The following is a 23,978-nucleotide window of genomic DNA, read 5'->3' on the forward strand; positions in this document are numbered from 1 at the left end:
TGGTAGCTGTGGAGAGCAGCCTTCAGGCTTAGTCTTGAAGGAGTGTAAAGCCTATAGATTAAATGAAGAGAACCACACCGTAGTTATAAAAATGTGTATTTATTATATAACACTATCCAGTATGTTACAGTATCCCCTACACAATACTTCAGCAAAGAAATAACAGTAAGTAGCACTAATACACAATGGGTCCCAGGGGGGCCCAAACCATATACTAAACAAATGGTATAAGAACCACAACTCGAGTCAATACAGTGTTGAGAGGATGTAGAATTGCTGGGACCCCAAGGAACCATCCAAGGTGAGTAGATAGGGACCCCACGGAGTGCATGTGCAGTGTGAGAACACGACTGCGTGCTCCATACAAGACTATGTGAAAGTCGCGTTTGGAATTTTAAAGTAGAAGGACCCTTCCCAGTGGACTTCGAAGAAACTCCGTGGAAGACAGAAGGTTGGAGAGCCACCCCACTCGTGGGTATCAAAGTACCCAAGTTACCTATCCCCGGGAAGAAAAGTGCATAGGTGTGAAGTTGCGTCGGAAAACGGCTGTCGAACCTAACGGAGGACTTGGAGAAAGTGGTGCTGTTGGAAGGGAGGGGAGGAAACTGTCAGTTGGAATCCAAACGCGTTGAAAATAAAATAAATAAATGAAAAGGAATCCAAACGTGGATTTTTGTTGAGGAGTACCTGAAACCAGATGGGACAGAGTCTGGGTCACTTGAGAGTGACCAGGGGCTCGGTAGACAAATGTTCACCGATGTCGGGTGCCTCAGGATAGTTGACGGTGACCTTGACTTTAGAGCGGCAACCCACTCAGAAGGGCAAGGAATGGTACAATTTAAACTAACAAGGTCCAGGAGACTCACCACGCACAGGGAAGTCAGGGCAGGCCCCGAGAAATCGGGGGAGCCCAAGGAAACCCAAGTTGACCCTCAATTGGCCCAACATGCCGGAGGCACAGGAGTCTCGAAAGGAACTCGTGCTGCTTCACAAAACAGGCCACGAAGCACTCCGTGCGAGGTGGTTGAAGATGTTTGCAGGAGAAGTTGCGAGAGGATGGGGCTACTCGGAGCCCAATGTACTTGTTGCAGAATTGCCAAGAAGCACTTGCACTTGCAGAAGTATGCAGTGCACAGGGGATCTGAAAGAGACACGTTAGTATTAGATTCCATACCTTAGAATATCCCCAGGCGTCAGACTGGATCCGGAAACTTTTGCGTAGCAGTACCCTTGCGCGTCGGTAGGCGTCGTCTGCGGCTCCGCGTCAGTCGTCGGCGTCGTGGGCGCCGTGATGACGTCGTCGGAGTACTTAGACGCCGCCTCCACATGCTGACGTCAGTTCTTCTTTTTTCTGCACCAGCAAGCGCAGATATGGAAAAAGCAGTAACCCGTAGTCAATTTTTGGCTAACTTTTTGGATAATTTTGATCATTTCTCGAAGTCTTACGACTCCGATCGGTGCCGTAGGGATGCCTGGCTTTAAGCACTGCGAGGATTGCGACCGCACAATGTCGGTCACGGACCCTCACCACCTGTGTCTATCTTGTCTAGGCGTCGACCACGACGACAAGGCCTGCTCCGACTGCCGGGCCCTCTCTTCGAAAGCCAGGCGGGAGCAGTCCCGCAGGCGACTCGAACTCCGGCAGTCGGTCCCGCGCCGCGAGAGGTCTCGGTCCCACGGGAGGTCGAGGGACCAGTCGCGGGCTCGGAGCCACCACAGTTCCGAGAGTAGGCCGCACTCCTCCGGGTCGAAGTCGTCGTCAGGTAAGAAGCACAAGAAGTCCAAGCGGCATCATCGCTCTTCGGACTCCCCCCGACGCTCGCGCGATGCGGCCGGGGGTTCGGGTGACATCACCCACGCGGCTCCGTCGGAGTCGCGGGCGCTGCGTCCTGCTCCACACCCTCCGGTCCCTGGGCAAGACGCGACGCCGGAGGAGATCGAGCACTTCCTCATGGCCATGAGGCAACTCTCTCCTCCGACGGGCTCCGCGGCGCCTTCGGGCCGGGCGGACCCGTCTGGGGCCTCTAGCGGGTCGGGGGCTTCGGCCCCGACGCCGTCAGGTGCTTCAGCCCCGACGCCGCCGACGCCTTCGGGCCCGGCGCCGCAGGGCTCCACAATCCCGACGCCGCCGGTGCCTTCGGGCCCGGTGCCGCAGGGTCCAGCGGTCCCGACACCTTCGGGCCCGGCGCCGCGGGACCCCGCTAGACCTTCTTCGGGATCTGGGTCGTCGCCGGTGGACCTTACGACCTCCCCGGCGTCGGACCATCAGGTGTCGCCTCGGCCGCGCCGTCCCCTATGCCCCCATCGTTCCTGTTCCGACGTCGGGACGGCCCCGATGGGCGCCACTCAAGACGTCGTTTGGGGAGTTTCACTTCTATGAACAGGCCCCATTGATTGAGAACCCTGAGTATCAGGAGATGGGTGATGAAGGGGATTGGGAGGGGTCTGAGGACCCTCTGACCCGAGAGTGTCAGTCTCATGAGGACTGGGCAGGAGACCTTGGGGAGGCCAGTGGCCTGGACACCTCTCCAGACACTGGTTTTGTCTCCCCTCCTACCGTGGCTTCGGAGGAGGGGGCAACTTACAGTGTGTTGTTGATGAGGGCTGCCAGGGCCTTGGGCCTTGATCTCCCCGTCGCGGCCGTGCGGACTAATCTCCTCACTGAGGTCCTTAAACCGCAGTCAAGCTCGGCCGAGCCTCTGCTGCCCTTTAATGAGGCCTTGACCGACGTTCTTCTGGGCACCTGGTCCAAGCCCGCTACGGGTTCGCCCGTAGATAGGAACGTGGCCAGACGCCACCGCCCAGCCCCGGGCGACCCATGTTTCCTATCCACCCACCCCACCCCCGAGAGCCTGGTCATCCAGGCCTCCAATTCCCAGAACGCATTCCCGTTGGTCCGCCGGACAGGGAATCCAAGAGGTATGAGCAGTACGGCAAAAAGATCTTCTCCTCCCTTAGTCTGGGACTGCGGTCTTCCAACACCACATGCCTCTTGGGCCGCTACACCCACTCTCTGCGGGATACGGTTGCGGAAGTGCTGCCACAGTGTCCGTTGGATGTACGGGCCAAACTCAGCCAAGCCCTTGTGGAGGGCCGGGATGCAGCCAAATATTCTATCCGGTGTGGGCTGGATACCACCGACTCACTAGGTAGAGCGATGGCAACGACGGTGGCGGTCAGACGACACGCCTGGTTGAGGTCCGCCAACTTTTCGGCCGATGTCCAAAACACACTGATGGACATGCCGTTTGATGGCCGTCGCCTCTTTGACGACAAGGCAGACCATGTGCTCGAGCGCTTTAAGGACTCCAGGGCTACGGCCAAGTCCTTGGGCCTCTCGGCCCCGCGCCAGCAATCGGCTGCCTTTCACTCCTTTCGTGGCCACGGAAGGGGTGTACCCACATGTGCTGCCAGCGACGCTCCGCAGGGTAATACCCAACGCGGTGGCGGCCGTGGGAACCGCCGTCCCGGCGGTCGGGGACAACGGCGAGGTCAGTCCACACCTTCCCCCGCAGCATCCGCCTCTAAACCCTCCTAGTCCGTGCTTTCAGGCCCATGTGACGCCAGTGGGGGGCAGGGTTCGCCGTCACCACCTCCACTGGCGCACTGTCACTTCGGACAGGTGGGTGCTGCAAATCTTCCGAAGGGGCTACTCCCTCCCCTTCGAGGCGACTCCTCCAGCCATGCCACCGCAGAACCACCGTGTTTCGGGGGATCATTTGCGACTTCTGCAGGAGGAAGTTACGGCCCTCTTGGCCAAGGGGGCCATCGAGCGCGTTCCTGGGTCAGAAGTAGGGTGTGGTTGCTACTCCCACTACTTTCTGGTACCCAAGAAGGGCAAAGGGGGCCTACGCCCTATCTTGGACCTAAGGAACGTCAACGGCTTCCTCCGGAAGGTGAAGTTCAAAATGCTGACACTGGATCAGGTCCTGGCTGCCCTGGACCCAGGAGACTGGATGGTAGCGTTGGACTTGCAGGACGCTTATTTCCACATCCCCGTCCTGCCGGCGCTACCTGCGGTTCATGGTTGGCCACGAGCACTAACAGTTTACCGTGCTCCCCTTCGGCCTTACCAGCGCCCCACGGGTGTTCACAAAGGTGATGGCGGTGGTCGCAGCTCATCTGCGCAGGTTAGGGGTTTCAGTCTTCCCCTACCTCGACGACTGGTTGTTGAAGGCGGGCTCGCCCCAGACAGTCGTCAGCCACCTCCAGACTGCGGCAGATCTCCTGCACCGGCTGGGGTTCTCCATCAATGTGCCGAAGTCACACCTGTGCCCCTCTCAGAAGCTCCTTTTCATCGGAGCGGTTCTCGACTCGGCGCGGTTTCGGGTTTATCCACCCGAACAGCGGGTCCGGGATATTCAGGCTCTGATTCCCATCTTTCAGCCGTTATCCCGGGTCTCGGTCAGGTTGACGCTGCGGCTTCTGGGGCTGATGGCCTCCTGCATCCTACTGGTGCATCACGCCAGGTGGCGGATGCGGGCTTTGCAGTGGGACCTGAAGTTTCAGTGGGCCCAGCATCAGGGCAACCTGTCCGACCACGTCCTGATCTCGGAGGGCTCTGCGAGACAGCTGCAGTGGTGGCTCATGGACTGCGATTGGGTCAGCGGCAGATCCCTCTCCCTTCCCCAACCGGAGCACGTAGTTGTGACGGACGCTTCCCTCCAGGACTGGGGTGGCCACATGGGAGAGGCGGAGATCAGAGGCCTCTGGTCTCCGGCGGAGGCCCGGCTCCACATCAACCTGTTGGAGCTACGGGCGATTCGTCTAGCACTGAAGGCATTCCTCCCCTCTGTCCGGGGGAGTGTAGTGCAGGTGTTCACGGACAACACCACCGCCATATGGTACTGCAACAAACAAGGCGGGGTGGGGTCGTGGATCCTTTGTCAAGAGGCTCTGCGCCTCTGGCAATGGCTGGAACGCCAGGGCTTGACCCTGGTGGCTCAACACCTGGCAGGTTCTCTTAACGCCAGGGCGGACGAGCTCAGCCGTCGGTGCATGATGGATCACGAATGGCGTCTGAACTCGGACGTGGCGCAAGGCCTCTTTCAGCGATGGGGAGAGCCTTGGTTAGATCTATTCGCCACCGAAGAGAACGTGCAATGTCATCAGTTCTGCGCGTTGGAATTTCCAAGGCGGCACTCGCTCGGCAACGCTTTTCGTCGCGTGTGGAGTTGCGGTCTGTTGTACGCCTTTCCGCCTATACCACTTCTGCCCAGAGTGCTGAAGAAGATCAAGCGCGACCGGGCCCAAGTCATCCTTGTGGCTGCGGACTGGGCACAAAGGTACTGGTATCCAGAGCTACTCAGTATGTCAGTCGATCCCCCGGTTCGTCTGCCTCTTCAGGAGGACCTTCTGTCGCAGCAACAGGGGACGGTCCTCCACCCGAACCTGTCCAGTCTCCACCTCCATGCTTGGAAATTGAGCGGCGACAGTTGAGGCCATTTGACTTGCCTCCTGAAGTCTGTAACGTCATTCTGGCAGCCAGGCGTCCCTCCACAAAGTCGGTATACGCCTGCAGGTGGAACAGATTTGTGGCATGGTGCACTGCAAAGGCTGTGGATCCTCTTGCTGCCCCTCTCTCTGAGGTTCTTCTCTTCCTGCTTTCCCTTGCCCAGCAGGGCTCTGCTCTGGGCACTATCAAGGGCTACCTTTCTGCCCTTTCAGCCTTTCTGAGGCTGCCTGATCAACCTTCTTTGTTCAAGTCCCCTATTGTAAATAGATTTCTTAAGGGCATCACACACACGTTTCCTCCTGTTCTGTTTGTGATGCCTCAGTGGGACCTGAACCTGGTTCTTACATTTCTGATGTGCGCTCCCTTTGAGCCACTTCACAACTGTCCTCTCCGCCTTCTAACTCTGAAGACTGCTTTCCTGGTTGCCATCTCCTCTGCCAGGAGAGTGAGTGAGCTCCAGGCTCTTTCTTGTACTCCACCTTTCCTTTCTGTCCATCCGGACAAAGTGGTGTTGCGTACTAAGCCATCTTTCCTGCCCAAGGTTGTCATGGTCTTCCACATCGGGCAGTCTATCACCTTGCCAACCTTCTTCCCGCCTCCGCATCCCTCTAAAGAGGAAGAGCGGCTCCACCGTCTGGACCCAAAACGTGCGCTCTCGTTCTATTTAGATCGCACACGCCAGTTCCGGGTGGATGACCAACTCTTTGTTGGTTACGTGGGCGCTAAGAAGGGGAAAACGGTGCACAAGAGGACCATCTCCCGGTGGATCATCTTGTGTATCCAGGCATGCTACTCCTTGGCTAGAAAGGAGCCCCCTGTTGGATTACGGGCTCATTCCACCCGAGCCACGGCGACTACAACTGCCCTGGGCCGGGCGGTGCCCTTACAGGACATCTGTCAGGCGGCTACGTGGGCATCACTGCACACGTTTGCAAGACACTACTGCCCGGACAGCCAAGTCCGGAGGGATGGCTTCTTTGGCCGTTCTGTCCTCCAGGACTTTCTGGTGTGATTATTGGTTTGCAGACCCACCACCGGGGTTGGTATTGCTGGGGTATCTATTCTAAGGTAAGGAATCTAATACTAACGTGTCTCTTTCAGATGCACAAGTTACTACTTGTGTAACGATATATCTGTAAGAGACATTAGTTAGTATTAGATTCCTTACCTACCCACCCATCCTCCCCGTTTTGCGAACCGATATCTAGGGTTAGGGTTACCCCCTTTCAGGGCCCTAGTTTCAATGGCACCAGTGTTGGTTTTTAACATGGCTCTGCGTTTCTTGCGTGGAAAAGCTGTGTCTAAGAACTGACGTCAGCACGCGGAGGCGGCGTCTAAGTACTCCGACGACGTCATCACGGCGCCCACGACGCCGACGACGGACGCGGAGCCGCAGACGACGCCTACAGACGCGCAAGGGTACTGCTACGCAAAAGTTTCCGGATCCAGTCTGACACCTGGGGATATTCTAAGGTAAGGAATCTAATACTAACTAATGTCGCTTACAGATATATCGTTACACAAGTAGTAACTTGTGCTTCAGGTATTGTAGCCCCCACAAGGGATTCTGGCCTCAGACTGAGTGAGAGGGCAGCTCAGGCCTCGAGGAACATAGGAACCCACCTCCTATGTTGCTGGACCCTTCGGAGTCTATAGGAGCTTGGGATCAGCAGACTGGTCAGCAGAGTTGCGGTGCCTGCGAATGCAGGGGAGTGACTCCTTGACTCCACAGGAGATTATCTTCAGTTGTCTTGGATGCTCCACAGGTCCTGCACGGATCTTGTATGGTGCACAGGCACAGACGATGCAGCAAACTGAGAGGGAGACAAAGTCAGGTCCAAACGAAGTCCTGCAAAGTTCAAAGTGCCCAGACGGTTGAAGTGCAGTGGTTTCAGTTCTGAATCTTGTCCACAACAAATCTAAGGTGGTACAACCAGGTAAGCCCTTAAGTACCCACAGAAAGAGGTTGTAAAGATTCAGGGGACCCTCCCAGGGGAGGGTCTGGACAGGGGGGAGGTTACTCCCATGTCCTTTGTCCAGTTTTGCACCAGTGCTGGAGCCAGCGGCTCCCAGGATTGGTTTGAGCTGGACTGTGCACATGGACACCAATTGTGCCCCTCATGCAGACTTTCAGGCACGGGCAAGCGCACCCACCCAGCCCCATTGCACTAAATCTTGTCTGGGAGGTGGTCACCTCCCTGTGATAGTATGCCTATTGTCCTGCCTTCCCCTGATCGAGCTTTGCTCAGCAGCAAGAGGGCAGAAATGTGTCTCTGGTAGGCAGCAACTATTTTGTGCTGTCCGGAGCTAGAAGGCTAGTACTGGGACCACGAGAGCCCATGGAGGGTGCTCCCGGTGGGTGGATTTAATCATACCTCCCACACCGGTTACCGATGTGGGGGTATAATTCCAACATGTTTGACCCCAAACACGATAGGGTTTGTTTCAGCCATTTTAGTGTTGGTCATTACACAGTCGCATAATGCCCCTCTATATTATTATATGGCTGCTTCACTGACAAGCCAGGAGAATGGACTCCGTAGGCTGCAGGGGTGTCCTGCTCATAATAATAATAATAATAATAAGGGAATTTTATAAAGCGCCTGGTTACGCGCACCGGCGTGTCCCCGAGCTGTGGTAGTGGCAGGATTGCGGTGGTCATTTCCTACCGGGTGTACAGATGTGTTTTAAGTTTCTGCCTGAATCTGGGCTCAGAGAGCTCCAGGGGCACCCTCTCAAGCAACCTGCCTTCTGGATTGTAAAGGCCTGCTACGGGGGTGACTTATAGGTTTTAAGTGCAGTGACCCTTAGATATAGTAAACCTATATCTTTAGTGAGTGGTGCATGCACCAACTTACACAGGCTGTAATGGCAGGCCTGTAGTTCCACTTTGCATGGTCTCTCATGGGTGACATAATACATGCAGCAGCCCACGGGAGACCTCTGGAGTACTTATGCCCATGGTTACCATATACTAGAGACTGACAAGGGTACCCCAGTATCCAATCTGGAGTGTATCCAATTACATATTGTAAAAGTTTAGGGAGAAAGCTGATAGACTGGGGTCCTGATTAGCAGGATCCCAGTCAGACTAGTCAAAAACCGCATCACATCAAGCAAAAAGGTGGGGGTAACCATAAGAAGCAGATCCTACTTTCCTACACCGCCCCTGCGCGCTGACCTCAGTTATTTCTTTTTCCGCGCCAGCCTAGCACAGATCCGGAGAGAGCTACCCCTTTAGTCACTTATTGACTAAGCTTTTTTTTTAACTTTTTGTCGACTTCTTTTCGAGTATTATACTCCTCGTGTGCGAGGGATGTCCCATTGTCAGACTGGCTTCAAACCCTGCGAGGCCTGTCACAAACTGGTGTCTGTAATTGGCCTGCACCTCATGTGCCTTTTGGTGTCTGGTGCGCGACCACGACCCGAGGTCATGCCCCGACTGCTAGGCCATCAATACAAAGTCTTTGCGGGAGCAGTCCTGAAAGCTCGTGGAGGCCTGGCAGTCGGCTCCCCGTCGCTCCCGCTCGAGGAAACTGTCTTGAAACCGTTTGCGGATCCATCCCACCTCATCCCATTCCAAGTCTTCTAAGTCCTCAAGGTAGTCCAAGCAGAAGTAGAAGGCGAAGAAGCACAAGCGCTCTTTGTCTTCTCCCCGGCAGTCGGCTGATGCAACGCGGGATCCAGAGTGTTGTCGCTCTAATGCTCCGTCTTCGGTGCCTCCTTCAGGGACGGCTCCACGCCTCGCTCCATTTCCGGGAGCCGGGGCATCCCCTGCCCAACTTCGTGCATTTTACGAAGCCCTCCACAGTATCTTTGGGCAGCCCGACTCCGCCGGTGCGCCTTTGGGCTGCACGGAGCGGGTCGGGGCCCTCGGCCTTCAATGCCGGCTTCTCCGGCCCAGGCGCTGGAGGGCCCCTGCTGATCCAGGACTGGATCTGGATCAGTGCTGGTCGGCCTTACTCTACCTTCCCCGGCGACGAAGCCCCCGGCGTCAGCTGTACCCCCAGCCAACGCCATCCCCAGCCTCACCCATGAGCCCCTCTCAGGCTCTTCTTTTCATCGGAGCGTTGTGGACACAGTACAGTTTCGGGCCTCTCCTCCGAGCTGCGAATCTGGGATATTCGGGCTATAATAACTATGTTTCAGCCTCTAGCCTGGATTTCGGTGAGAATGACCCTGAGTCTGCTGGGCCTCACTGCCTCCTGCTGGTGGATCATGCCTGATGGCATATGCGGGCTCTGCATTGGAACCGGGCGTTCCAGTCGCGCAGCATCAGGGGAATCTTTCCGACTACGTCCAGATCGCGGAGGGAACTGCACAACAGCTGCAGTGGTGGTTAACGAACCAAGCTTCGGTCAGAGGCAGATCCCTCTCCCTTCCCCAACCAGACCTCACTTTAGTGACAGATGCGTCACTCTTGGAATGGGTCGGCCATTTGGGGGAGGCAGAGATCAGAGGTGTCTGGTCTCCGGCAGAATTCGGGCTCCATATGAACCTGCTAGAGCTCCGGGCGATCCGCCTCGAACTGAAAGCATTTCTTCCCTCTCTCAAAGGGAAAGTGGTGCAGGTGTTCACGGACAACACCACCGCCATGTGGTACAGCAACAAACAGGGCAGGTTGGGCTTGTGTACCCTATGTCAGGAGGCTCTTTACCTCTGGACATGACTGGAACATCAGGGCATGACCCTGGTGGTTTAACATCCGGCAGGTTCTCTGAATGCCAGGGAGGACAAACTCAGCCGTCTATGCCTGGTAGATCGCGAATGGCGTCTTCACTCAGAGGTGGTGCAGGGTCTCCTTCAGCGGTGGGGAAAGCCTTGGTTAGATCTGTTCGCCACTGAAGGGAATGCGCAATGTCCGCAATTCTACACGTTGGAGTTTCCAAAACTTTGCTCGCTCGGCGGCGCTCTTCGCCACGAGTGAAACTGCGGCCTCCTGTACGCCTTTCCGCCTGTACCACTCCTACCAAAAGTGCCGACGAAGATCAAGCGCCCCAGTTATTCTTGTTCGTCCGGACTGAGCACGAAGAGTCTGGTATCCAGAGCTACTGAGCATGGCCATCGATCCTCCACTCAGACTGTCCCTTTGGGAGGATCTTCTCTCGCAGCAGCAGGGTAGGGTTTTTCACCCAAACCTGTCCAGTCTCACTCGTATTGTGTACTAGTTTAATTCAAGAATTCCATCCATCAGTTTTTTTAATACTTTATTGTCCAGCTACACTAAGGCAGTAATTGCAAAGCTTGACGTTCTGGCCTTTCTGTAATTGATTGAAGAGGGGGGATTTGATGTAAAATGTAAATATTTCTTGGCTAGCAGGCTGGAAAGCAGATTTGTCAGACTGCAACTTCCCTTACACCTTGTCCATTGCACCTTTTTAAAGCATGATACATTTCCACTCAGGGAAGAAGCAGGCATAGAATGACTACTCACAATAATTGGTGCATTGAGAACTGCTTAGAGAAGGGAGTTCATCATGTGGCTTGTGAACAAGCAAAATGAGATGGTATTACTCCAGTAAGAGCTTCACCTTTTCAGACCCGAGCAACGTGCAAGAGGCAAGGTCTACTTAAGAGTGAAATGCATGTGTAGTAGAAAATACTGCATCTACAGAAAAGTGGCTAGCCTACCTATATTTCACCCACTAATCTTGAATCTACATCTTTGCACAAGTGGAATTGACCAAGAATGTTGTGGACTACATTAGAGGAAGCTTCATAAGCGTTGTTGGTAGATTGCTCCCATCAGATATCGATGTTTCATTATTGTTGGTCTGTTCCACACTTCTTAACTATTAACATTCCCAGTTGGAAGTCTGGTTGTGATTAATTTATTAGACTACATTAGGAAAACATTTTGATGAAAGCATACTATTACTATGCTTCCCAATCTCTCAACCCTTCCCTTTTTCTTTCTTTGCAGGTATGCCATGCTCTAGTCTGTAAGGGGATTTTTCGTCCCTTTCTAATTTCTGTAATTTCACTTAAGATAATGTTACACAAATATTATTTTAAACTTATATGATATAAATATAGTGTTTTTTTTTTATTTTTAGATATAATTGAGGCATGACCATTTGCCATAAACCTAATGTGTATACAGTGCTTTTAGATTATAAAAAAAATCAAAGAAAAACAATGAAAAACTTCAATTTGTCGAAATGCTTTTTAGTATTTACAGAATTCCAAACTTAAATCTCCTTGATAGGTTACTAATTGTAATGTTCTCCCTTCAAATTGCAGTAACCGAGAATGGGGAACTATGTGTGTTCCCCTTTACAACCAATGGAAAGACTTTCACTGAATGCATCAAAGAAGGACGACAACGGCTATGGTGTGCTACAACTAAGGACTTTGAAAGAGATAAAAAGTGGGGTTTTTGCGGAAAAGGTATATGTTTCCCTTCATTCCCATACAGTTTTGCTGACAGCTGGCAATTGTTCAAGCCTCATTGCATCTTATCCAGACAACAACATTTTTGTAAATAAACCCATTTTTGTTTCCTAGTTAAATTATGAATGTGTCCAATAATGCGCACACCACAAACAACATTGTTTCTTACAAATGAAGAGGAGTACAGAAAGGAAATTGTCATTAAACACTTGAGAATAGAAATTTTATTGTTGCCTTTCTGAATTGCAGTTAGGCAGTGGGTGTCCATCTCTTAAGGTTAAGTTAATACCGCACTTTTCTCCATGCCAAAGTTATATGATCAATAGATGTATGAAAATACAGAAAGACACCTTTTATTTATGAATGATTAGCCAGTCCTCTACTTCTTATATGTATACAACAGTCATAAATCTCCTTTCTTTTCCCTCAAACATGTCTTACCTTTCTTATCAGAACTACACCAGTTTTCTTTTTTGGGATTACTTCTCTCATGTCTTGTTCTCTTGCATCTCGGTTTCTCTTACTCTCTCACCTTATTGCATGCCTTTTCTCCCCACCTCATCTTCCTCTCTTGTATTGCCACATCATCCCACTATCAATTAGTCTTCTACCACTCTACATGCTCATTTTCATTTTCTGTCAGTATAGCTCTCTCCATCAGTCTTTTCTCAAAATGATAATTGTCTTTCTTATTTGTTTTGATGATGATGCAAAATGTATTAAGTGCCCAGCTACATTAAACGCAAGAATACTGGCGATCAAACGAGGGTACGGACAGTGGTGGGGGAGGCTACTCAGAGTACCGACCTTAACTCAATGTCGGCATCACTATTGAAATAAATTGGTCTTCAACTGCTTCCTGAACATCAGTAGATTTGGCTTCAATCGAACAGATGCAGGAGGGCATTCCAAATTCTTGGGATGATGACAGATGAGCATCTCTCTTTGTGCCTTGTTTTCCTGAATCTGGATGAGTCAATGAAGCCTCCATGTTTAGATCTTTAATCCCTGTCAGGAACATAGAGAGAAAAAAAGATTTTATGTATGTAGGAAGCCCATTTGAAATAATGGTTTTGTGGCAGATGAGTGCTTTAAAGAGTGCTTTAAAGATGCACCTCTTGCTCACAAGAAGCCAAGATAATAACCAGATAATTAGAGATGGCCAAATCAACCCTGAGGTCTTAAATCGGCCACACTGCCTTATTTTGTAGGAGTTGAAGTTGATATTGCTTTTCTTGCTGATAGCAGGATTAGCAGACTTTTCCTTAGGACATAGAGTAGTCTAAATACCACAGATGGAATTTACATGCCTACCTTATAAAGACTTCTAGCCGCAGATTCCTTACCTTAGAATATTCCCCAGGTGTTAGACTGGATCCGGATTTTTTTTTTAAGAGCAGGCCCTCTGTTCACCGGGAGGGGACATCGTTCGACTTCCCATGGTATCGTCAGTCGTCCCATGCATGATGCCTATATAGGCGCCAATAGGCACCACCCCAGTGTGTCGATGTCAGTTCTTTTCTTTCCGTGCCAGTCGGCGCAGATCCAGAGAAGAGCTACCCCCAGTCTTATTTGACTGACCTTTTTTTAACATTTTGTCAAGAGTTTTTCTCCTGATGCATCATGGTTGTCTGCTAGGAAGGCTGGTTTCAAGTCCTGTGGCACCTCCCACCAACAGATGTCGGTGACAGACCCACATTTGGTTTGTCTCCGGTGTTTGGAGCGGAACCACAACACCAAGACCTGCATCGATTGCTGCGCCACACACCCCCTAGGTCTTAAGAGACTGGTCCTTGCAGTGCAACACTTTCCACATTCTCTATCACGTTCTCTGGCGTGAGGAAGGTCCTGAGATTGGTCGCGGAGCCACTCCAAGTGCTTTTAATAACCGTTGAGGTCATTAGGATAATCTGGAAATTCCCACCGACATTAGGAGAGCGAGAAGTAGAAGAGATCGACTTAACCACTTCTGACAAAGTTATCCGACTAGACGAGGGAGCATTGGCACTCGAGGCTTAGCTCTGTGGTGGAGGCTGTACCAGGGCCTTATTTGCGCCTTCCAGAGTTAACTGGAAACCAGAGCGACCCCCGGCCAACTACGCAAATCTTATGAGGCCATGCACCTCATATTTTGGCACCCCGTTGCTGTTGGAACGCTTTTGGGCCACGCAGGCTTGGCAGCAGCCCCTACTGGTCCTCTGCCAACAAGTTTGTCCCCGGCACTTGTTGGGCCCCTTGGATCCATTGATGGAATGGGAGAGGCACCCGACCTTCCCTGGCGCCTGCTGCCTTTCCTTCGCCCCATGGTGGTTTCATCCCCTTCTCCGACATGGAGTTTGACGGGCGTGGTCCGATGACTACGGTGGGGACATTCCCCATGACAACCAGTACATATTCATGTGATAGGCCTGGGTTGGCTGATTATTGGAAGAGGTCTGTGGACCCTTATGGACACCAGTTAGAAGAGACAGAGGACAATTGGTACAAGGATCTGGCGGATGCCAGCTGACTGGACATATCTCCAGACACTGACCTGGTTTCTCCCTCTATCGTGGGTTCTTCTCACACATTGGTGGTGCAAAGGGCGGATGAGGTCCTGGATGTTAAGTTACCCTCAGTGGAAGTCGAGATGAACATCTTGACAGAGGTGCTTCAAGCAGGAGTTGCCCCCACAGAACCGTTACTCCCATTTAACGAAGCCCTTACCGATATCCAACTCTGGTTCTGGCCCAAGCCCTACACAGGGGTTCCTGTGCATAGGACAATTGCCCGCTGCCATGGCCCTGCTCCAGGGGACCCTAGTTTCCTCATCCAGCTCCAGGCCTTCACCTCTATAGTTCACCCCGGCGTATTCCATTCTACTTCACCGGATGGTGAATCCAAAAGGCTGGGTACCTTCTGGTGGAGAATGTTTTCTTCCGCCAGCCTGACACGGTTGTCAGTGAGCACCACATTACTCTCTGGCCGATACTCCAATACCATCTGGGACGCAGTTGTGGGAGTGCTGCTCATGGTCTCTGAGGATGCCCGAATCATACTCTCTCAAGCAACTGCTGAGTTTAGAGAAGCACTCAAGATCACCATATGATGTGGGCTGGATACGACCGGCTCACTGGGCAGAGCGATTTTATAGTTGGTGGCCAAAGGTGCCATGCCTGTCTGAGAACCACTCAGACCCACGTTTCGTCTCAAGTGAAGTTAACAGCTATTCACCTTCCGTGCGAAGTCTGTGATGTTATCTTGGCAGCCATGTGTCATTGTATGCCTGCCGTTGGGGCAAATTTGTGGCATAGCGTACAGATAAGCAAGTTGATCCCCTTTAGCAAGTTCCACTGTTTATTTTCAGTCTCTTGAGATGGGCATTTTGCTTGTTCAGTCATGCAGGACTTTCTAGTGTAATCCCTGTCACAGCGCCACCTTCGGGGAGGTATTGCTCTAAGGCAGAGCTTTCCAAACTCTGTGTCGCGACACGAGACTGTGTCGCCTGCCATGTGTTAGTGTGTCGCTCGAAGATGCATGGACGTGCTCTAGACCCAGTCTGCTCATCATGCAGGACGGTACTGTGCATGTCAGTGACGCAGTACCTGTTTCTGCAGAAGGTGAAAAGGAGGAGCATCGCGCTGCTGTTCTCCCGCGGGCTCGGCTGTGAGTAATATACTGCCACAATTGTTAGGGGATGGAGCTGTTAGCTCTTGCCATTACGGGTACAGCCTGGGCCCGTTCAGTGGTCCGGTCACGCCACAGGCACAGCTAGGGGTCTAGGCCCGTTCCCTGAATCGGCATTGTGCCTCGTGGTGTTGGGGGATGGAGCCGCCTGGCTTCTGCCCTCCAGTGGGCCATTACTGGCACAGCCAGGGGTTCTGGGCACGTTCTATGTTACAGGCACAGTCAGAGGTTTAAGACCGTTCCCCGAAACCTACTGGATTGATAGGATATTTCTGCAAGATCAGGAATGGGCTGCTGGCATTTATTAATACAAGAACGAGTGACAGAATAACTACTGCTCTGGTATCTTCTAATGGACGTATTTCTGATAGACAATGAAGGCAAGGAAACAGGCCAAATATAAGAAAGAGTATGTTAGCCATTAATTTTGAAAAAACATTATTTTAGCTAGTTTAAAATAAAGTTTACTCTACTATGCTTGATTTCCGTGCCATATGAGACAGAACTTTATTGTTGTTGCAAGCACACCAAGGTATACTCGAATGTTTAGTCTGCTATTAAAACTCAAATCATCATGCATACTTAGCTTGAAGGATGCCTAGGTGACAGAACCTGGCCCCATTGGCTGAAACATATGTAGTTGTTCTTGCTAGTAGGCTAATACCTCCATGATATCAGTCACTAATATAAAAGAGTGAAACCATAGGTTTGAATAAAATAAATGTGCTAGCTATTTTTAGGTAGACTTAATACAGTGAAACCATAGGTTTCAGGAAAATAACTTTGCAAAGTTGGACCGGATGCAGTGCTCTTTGTATAATTTACAAGTCTGGGTTGTTGCTGGACAACTACATTGTCTCTTGGAGACTTTAAAAAAAGATTTTATAACGTATACATGAGGTGATGGATGAAGTTACGGGTGTTGTGATGTTGCCGGAAGCCCGACAAAGTTTATTGAATGTATGGGGTCCGAATGACTATGACGTGTCGCAGCTTCGGTGGGTGACTCTGGCCAATATGGTTGCGAAGAGGGATATTGCACAGTTGTGGGGATCCCCGAGGCCGCCTACAGTGACTGCTTGGAAAGAGAGTCTGGACTGGTGCATGTTCAGAGAGAAAACAGTGTATATGGCAAGAGGTAGACACAAAAAATGGGGGAAGATTTGGAACCCTTGGAACTCATACCGTGGAGATATCTGTACGCCCCCATTCATCGCTATTCCTAGTCCTTCCCAGTCGCCCTGACCTACATTCCTTCCAGCTGTGGTATATTGTGTTGTTCATATGCAATTCTGCCTTTGCCATCCTCCCCTCATCTGTATTCAAAGACTCTTTTCTCCTGCTGTCATGTATCTCCAGTCCTCCTTGAGCGCAGACCTAATGGCTGTGTTATTACTGTATTGCCTTGCTTGTCTTTTTGATGTGTGGTTTTGTTTGTGTTTTAAATAATAAAAAGTTACAAAAAAAAAAGATTTTATATTTCTAGTTCAGTGGTGAATGGATGGGTGAGTTATTTATGCATACATTCAAACCTAATCCCAGCAGTACATTTGCATAGTTCAGCAGCAGGTACATTAACTTAAATATAGTTGGTATAAGTCGACACAAATTATACATAACATTTATCCTTTTCAAAAGTCCAGCTACTTTAATACTCCGAAGAGACTTTTTGATTGTAGAAGACTTTTTAATAAATGCATTTTTCAAAGTTACAAACAACTTTTATAATATTTTACCATACCGTTTTTTACAATTTTAAAGTAGTTTTATCAATCACTATGGGCATTAAGGTTACTGAACTAAATAACATAGGCTTCTTGACTTAAGCTAGTAAAACTGAGTTACTGTGTCGCGAAATGATGCATGTCTAAAAATGCAGTTAATTTAACCTCCGGTTTGCTATTTAAACGGAATTACTGTGTCGCGAAATGATGCATGTCTAAAAAGTGTGTCACCAACATGAAAAGTTTGGAAAGCACTGCTCTAAGGTAAGGAATCGACAGCTAGAAACCTCTATCAGATGAACAAGTTACTTACCTTCTGTAATGTCTTATCTGGTCGAGACTCTATCTAGCCGTAAATTTCTTATCAACCCACTCATCCTCCCCGTTGTGTGAACAGATTCAGAGTAAGGGATTTCCCCTTTTCAAGGGCCCTTATTTGATGCACAATTGGCCAGTGTTCGTGGCTCCTCGCTTCTGGCGTGGAAAGACGTGAAAAGAATCTGACATCAGTGCGCTCTGGTGGCACTTATATAGTCACAGCGCACATCACTTCTAGCATGGACGATGCCACATAGAGCCGAATGGAGCCACCTACCGGCACACAGGGGTACTGCTCATGAAAAATGTCTGCATCCTGTCTTGACACCTGGAGAATATTCTAAGGTAAGGAATCTGTTGCTAGATAGTCTCTACCAGATAAGGCTTTACAAAAGGTAAGTAACTTGTTCTTCAAAACTCAAGGATTTCAGGCATGACTCGCTGGCACCGGCAATACACCCAACTTGCCCAGCCAGCCGTACATTATCAGGCTGAATCAGATACAAAAATCACCACCTCGGTCTTGCCTCCAATTAAGATCAATGAATTTTTACTTTGCTTGAATTTTATTTTCTCTTCACATAATCACGTGATCTGAAAATGTGACCGACATCAGTTCTTTTCTTTCCACGCCAGTTAAGCGCCGATACGGGACGAGCTACCACTCTGCCACTTTTTGGCAGGCTTTTTCTCGACTTTTGTCTAGATTTTTTAAGACTTCGTGTGCGAGGGATGTCGGGTAGGAAGACAGGTTACAAACCCTTACCGAGTTTGTCTGTGGTGTCTTGAATACGACCATGATTCGAAGTCGTGTTCAGACTGCCGGGCGATGGGGTCCGAAGACCTTAAGGGAGCGGGCATTGAAGTTGTTCGCGGCCTAGCAGTCGACACCTTTGAGCGAGACTCCGAGGAGCTCACGATCCCGTCCAAAGAAGAGGAAGTCGCGGGATCACTCTCGGAGCCCTGAGTCCTCTTCCTCCCATTCAAGGTCATCTGGACACTCTGGGAAGAGGCACAAAAAGAAGTCCAAGCGGACTTCGACTTCACCTCAACTGGCGTCCATCGTCAAGAAAGGTAAGGAGCACCGCCGCTCCAGGCACGGTTCTGTGGAGCCGGAGCCATTCAACTTCACGCCTCCCTCCATTTCCAGTAGCCAGAGCGACTCCCGCTCAAATTAAGGAATTTTATGAGGCCCTTTGCCGAGTATTTGAGCGGAACAACCTTGTTGGTGAGCCCTCTGGCCCCGTAGGGTCAGATGTGGCCCCATCAGGTTCGGCAGCGTCGGCTTCGGCCACGGCGGGGCCTCCGGGACCTGATCTCGGATCCGGTTAGACGGCTGTCGTACCAAATCGACCTTCCCTAACATCGCACCCGAAGTAAGTGCCAGCGGCGTCGCTGTCGGTGTCGCAAGCCCCATCCTCATCGACACAGAGCCGGAACGGCGTCGTTTGACGCCGATTCCGACGTCGACAGAACCCAGGGGTTATATGTTGTCGCCTGAGCGATTTGTGGATGTGCTAGGCTCAGGAGAGGAATGGGAGGAGTCCCGAGACCCTTTAATGAACCAAAATGTCTCTGTTGAGACTATGGCTTGGTATGGGGAACTTGGGGAAGCCAGTGGTCTGGATACTTCCCCAGACACTGGCATGCTCTCCCCACCTACAGTGGCTACGGAGGAGGGGGCGTCCTATGCTATGGTGGTTAAGTGGGCAGCTGAGGTCCTTGGACTGGAGTTGCCCTCAGTACAGGTCAGGACTAATCTCCTGACCGAAGTGCTTCAACCTATGCCTTCCACCTCTGAACCCCTTTTGCCTTTTAATGAAGCACTTACGGGCGTCCTTCTTGGAGCATGGTCCAAACCTAGCACAGGGGCTCCTGTTTACAGGACGATTGCACACCGCCATCGCCCAGCACCGGCCGACCCAAAGTTCCTCACCAATACCCCTCCCCAGAAAGTTTGGTGGTGCAGGCCTCTACCTCCCAGGGCGCACTCCCTTCCGCCCCTCCGGATAGGAAATCCAAGTGACTGGAATCTTTAGGGAAGAAGTTGTTTTCTTCCTCAAGTATGGCATTCCGATCTGTGAATACTGCATGCTTATTGGGCCTTTCTCCCATTGCGCATTGTGCATGTGCTGCCACATGTCCCGGAGGAGGCCCGGGATGTGTTATCCCAGGCTGTCAAAGACAGGAGAGATGCGGCAAAATTCACCATTCGGTGTGGTTGGATACGACCGATTTGCTGGGCAGGTCTATTTCATCGACAGTGGCCTTGAGGTGCCACGCCTGGCTTCGTACAACTGGCTTCTTGGGGGATGTCCAAGCCAATTTGATGGACATGCCCTTCGATGGAACCACCTTTTTGGGGAAAAGGGTGACTCAGCCCTGGTCAGGTTTAAGGACTCTAGACCTACAGCCAGATCCTTGGGCCTCTCCTCTACTACTTGTGGCCAGTCATCGCCCCTTTCGTGGCAACGGAAGGGGTTTCCAGGCGCGTCAGCCCTATCCTAGCCACCGCCCTGCACAAATTTCTCAAGCTGCGTGTGGACGTGGATGCAGTGCATTCCTACCTCTGAATGGAGGTCAGAAGTCGTCCACTACACTGCCCCCAGCAGCCGCAGCCTCCAAGCACTCCTAGGCTGATTCCGCAGGACCACACTACTCCAGTGGGTGGGAGAATTCGTCATCATCTCCCTCGCTGGAGATCTAGAACAACAGACAAGTGGGTCTTGCAGATTGTCCAGGAGGGCTATTCTCTTCCTTTGCTTTATTTTCTTCCTACTATTCTGCCAAGTCAGGAACGGCTGGCGGAGGGTCACTTAAAACTGCTCCAAGAGGAAGTTGCAGCTCTTTTGGCCAAAGGAGCTATAAAAAGGGTTCCATTTTCAGAAGTAGGCATTGACTGTTACTCCAGCTACTTTCTGATTCCGAAGAACAACGGTCCATTTTGGATCTTCAGACCATCAATTTCTTCCTCAAAAAGGAGACAGTAAAAATGCTCACATTGGCTCAAGTCTTGTCTGCTTAGATCAAGGAAACTGGATGGGTACGTTGGACCTGCAGGATGCCTATTTTAACATTCCCATCCTGCCGGCCACAGGCGTTACCAACTGTTCAAGGTAGGCCACAAGCGCTTTCAGTTTACTGTGCTCCCTTTCGACCTTACCAGTGCCCCTCGGGTACTCACCGAGGAGATGGCGGTGGTTGCGGCTCAGCTGCACAGGTTAGGAGTTTCAGTCTTTCCCTACCTCGACGACTGGCTGTTGAAGGCGTCCTTGCCCCAGGCAGTCATCTCCCACCTTCAGACTATAGCGGACCTCCTGCATTCGCTGGAGTTCTCTATAAACGTGCCAAAGTCACACCTGACTTTTTCTCAAATGCTCTCTTTTATCTGAGCTGTTATGGACACAGTGCAGTTTCGGGCCTATCCTCCCGAGCAGCAAGTCCAGGATATTCAGGTTATGATTCCGATATTTCAGCCTCTATCCTTGATTTTGGGAAGTTGACTCTGAGGCTGTTGGGCCTCATAGCCTCCTGCATCCTGTTGGTAAGACACGCAAGATGGCGTATGCGGGCTCTGCAGTGGGACTTGAAGTTCCAATGGGCACAGCATCAGCGACTTGGTTCAGATCTCGGAAGGAACTGCAAAGGATCTGCACTGGTGGGTAACGAACCGAGATTGGGTCAAAGGCAGACCTCTCTCCCTTCCCCAACTGTATTTCACAATTGTGACGGTTGCGTCACTTCTGAGATAGGGCAGCCACTTGGGAGAGATGGAGATCAGGGTCACTGGTCTCCAGCAGAGACGGGGCTCCACATAAACGTGTTAGAGCTCCGATCTTTTCGCTTGGCATTGAAAGCATTTCTTCCCTCTGTCAAGGGGAAGTTGGTGCAGGTGTTCATGGACAACACTACCGCCATGTGGTACTGCAACAAGCAAAGCTGGGTGGGGTCATGGACCCTTTGTCGAAAGGCCCTGCGCCTCTGGACGTGGCTGGAACATCAGGCAGGGCATAACCCTGGTGGTTCAACACCGGGCAGGTTCTCTGAACGCCAGAGCAGACAATCTCAGCCTTCGATGCTTAGCGGATCACGAATGGCGTCTCCAGTCGGAGGTGGCGCAAGGTCTCTTTCAGCAGTGGGGAGAACCTTGCTTAGATTTGTTCGCCTCTGAAGAAAACTTGCAATGTCAGCAGTACTGCGTGCTGGAGTTTCCAAGGTGGCTATCGTCGCTAGTGGAGCTCAAGACTGTTGTACGCCTTTCTGCCCATACCACTCCTGCTTGGGGTTCTGAAGAAGATCAGGAGCGACTGGGCCAAAGTCATCCTTGTGGCACCTACTGGGCAAGGAGAGTCTGGTATCCAGAGCTTCTGAGCATGAGTGTCGATCCTCCGATCAGGCTGCCCCTTTGGGAGGATCTTCTGTTGCAGCAGCAGGGGAGGGTTCTCCAACCGAACCTGTCAAGTTTCTCCTCCATTTGCGAAGATAGAGCAGCGGCAGTTGATGGCTTTTGACCTTCCTCCCGAAGTCTGTGATGGTATTCTGGCGACCAGGTGGCCCTCCACTATTTCTGTATAGGCCTGCCTTTGGCAGAAATTTGTATTATACTGTACAGAAAGGTCTATTGACCCTCTTTCTGCTTCTCTTTCTACTGTACTTTTGTTCATTCTGACCCTTGCCCAGCAGGGCTCTGCTTTGGGAACTTTCAAGGGTTATCTTTCTGCTCTGTCTGCTTTTTTGTGGCTGCCAGACCAACTTTCTCTCTTTAAATCTCCTATTGTAAATAGATTTCTAAAAGGACTGTTTCACTTGTTTTCACCCTCACCCTTTATTATGCCACAATGGGACCATAATTTGGTCCTCACATATTTGATGTGTCCTCCTTTTGATCCATTGCACAATTATCCCCTCCAGCTGTTGACCATCAATCAATGTAATCGCCTTAGTGGCGATTACATTGGCCCGGAGGGTGAGTGAGTTACAGGTGTTATCCAGCATGTCTCCTTACTTTATGTCCTTTCAGGCCAAGGTGGTGCTTCGCACCAGGGTATCTTTTTTACCAAAGGTTGTGACACCAATCCTTCTGGGTTAGTCTATCACTTTGTCCACCTTCTTTGCTCCCCCACATCTCTCTAAGGGAGAGCAGCGTATCCATCGATTGGACCCAAAAAGAGCATTGTCGTTCTACCTTGATCGCACAAGAGAGTTCCGGGTGGATGACCAACCCTTTGTGGGGTATGTGGGAGCAAAGAAGGGAAAGGCAGTGCAGAAAATAAAAATAAACAAGATGATGGACGGAATGTTGCACAATGGCAAAACATTCACCCACAGTCACAGATCTGGGTTTAATCCATTGTTATTTTCCTCACCAAACCACCCCCAGTTCAGACATGGCCATATGCAAATCAGTCTTGACCCTGTGCCTCAAGGGAACATCCAGCCCGAACTGCCAAGTCATGTCTTCCCCGGACCGGAATCAAGCATCCTAGGACCGGTTTCTGGCTATCAGCCGTCTTCAGCCAGGATAGCTTGACTCCAGTGGCGTAGTGAGCACGGGACCCACGTCTGGGCATACCCTTCCCACATAGGGTGAGCAGCAAAACAAACAAGATGATGGACGGAATGTTGCACAATGGCAAAACATTCAACCCCCCCCCATTTGTACCGCAGTGCAAAAAAGAACCAGCTTTTGCTGGGTTGTTCTCTGCATTAAAATCTGTTATGCCTTGGCGAAGAAGCAGCTTCTTCCACCAGGCTGCGACTACTGCTTTGGCACGGAGTGTCCCAATCCAATACTATTGTCAGGCAGCGACGTGGGCATCATTGCACACGTTCGCAAAACTTTATTGCCTTGAATGTCAAGTGCGACGGGACGGGCATTTTGCCCGCTCAGTCCTGCAAGACTTTTTAGTCTTGTCCATGAGTCTGCAACCAACCTTCGGGGTGGTATGGCTTGGGTATCTGATTCAAAGGTAAGGAATCTGCAGCTAGAAGTCTCTATCAGATGAACAAGTTACTTACCTTTGGTAACACATTATCTGGTAGAGACTCTATCTAGCTACAGATTCCTTACAGCTCCACCCATGCCTCCCTGCTTTGCGGACTGATTTAGTAGATCTAGGGTTACTCCCCTTTCAGGTCCCTAGTTTTGCACACGTTTTTGTTAGGCACTTCGTGGCTCTGCGCTTCTGGCACAGAAAAACGAAAAGTACTGACGTCCGCGCGCCTGGGAGGCCCCTATGTAGACACCACAACGTTATAACTGACGCTACCGTCGTCTTCGACGACACGCGGAGCCGAATGGAGCCACCCAACGTCATGTGCAAGGGGTATTGCTCAGCAAAAATTTCTAGATCCAGCCTGACGCCTGGGAAATTCAAAGGTAATGAATCTGCAGCTAGATAGTTTCTACAAGATAATGTGTT

The 23,978-nt window shown here is 51.0% G+C and overlaps 1 protein-coding gene across 1 annotated transcript in view; it reads left to right on the plus strand.

Annotated features, from left to right (window-relative positions):
• IGF2R (insulin like growth factor 2 receptor) overlaps positions 1 to 23,978 on the plus strand; it is a 1,933,894-nt gene that overhangs the window by 1,431,210 nt on the left and 478,706 nt on the right. Inside the window, exon 39 of the mRNA XM_078648980.1 lies at positions 11,699 to 11,845. Within this exon, the coding sequence (XP_078505106.1) occupies positions 11,699 to 11,845 (147 nt within the window). The remainder of the gene's footprint in view (positions 1 to 11,698; positions 11,846 to 23,978) is intronic.

This window comes from Lissotriton helveticus, chromosome 6 (assembly GCF_964261635.1).
Source record: "Lissotriton helveticus chromosome 6, aLisHel1.1, whole genome shotgun sequence".
Lineage (NCBI taxonomy): Eukaryota > Metazoa > Chordata > Amphibia > Caudata > Salamandridae > Lissotriton > Lissotriton helveticus.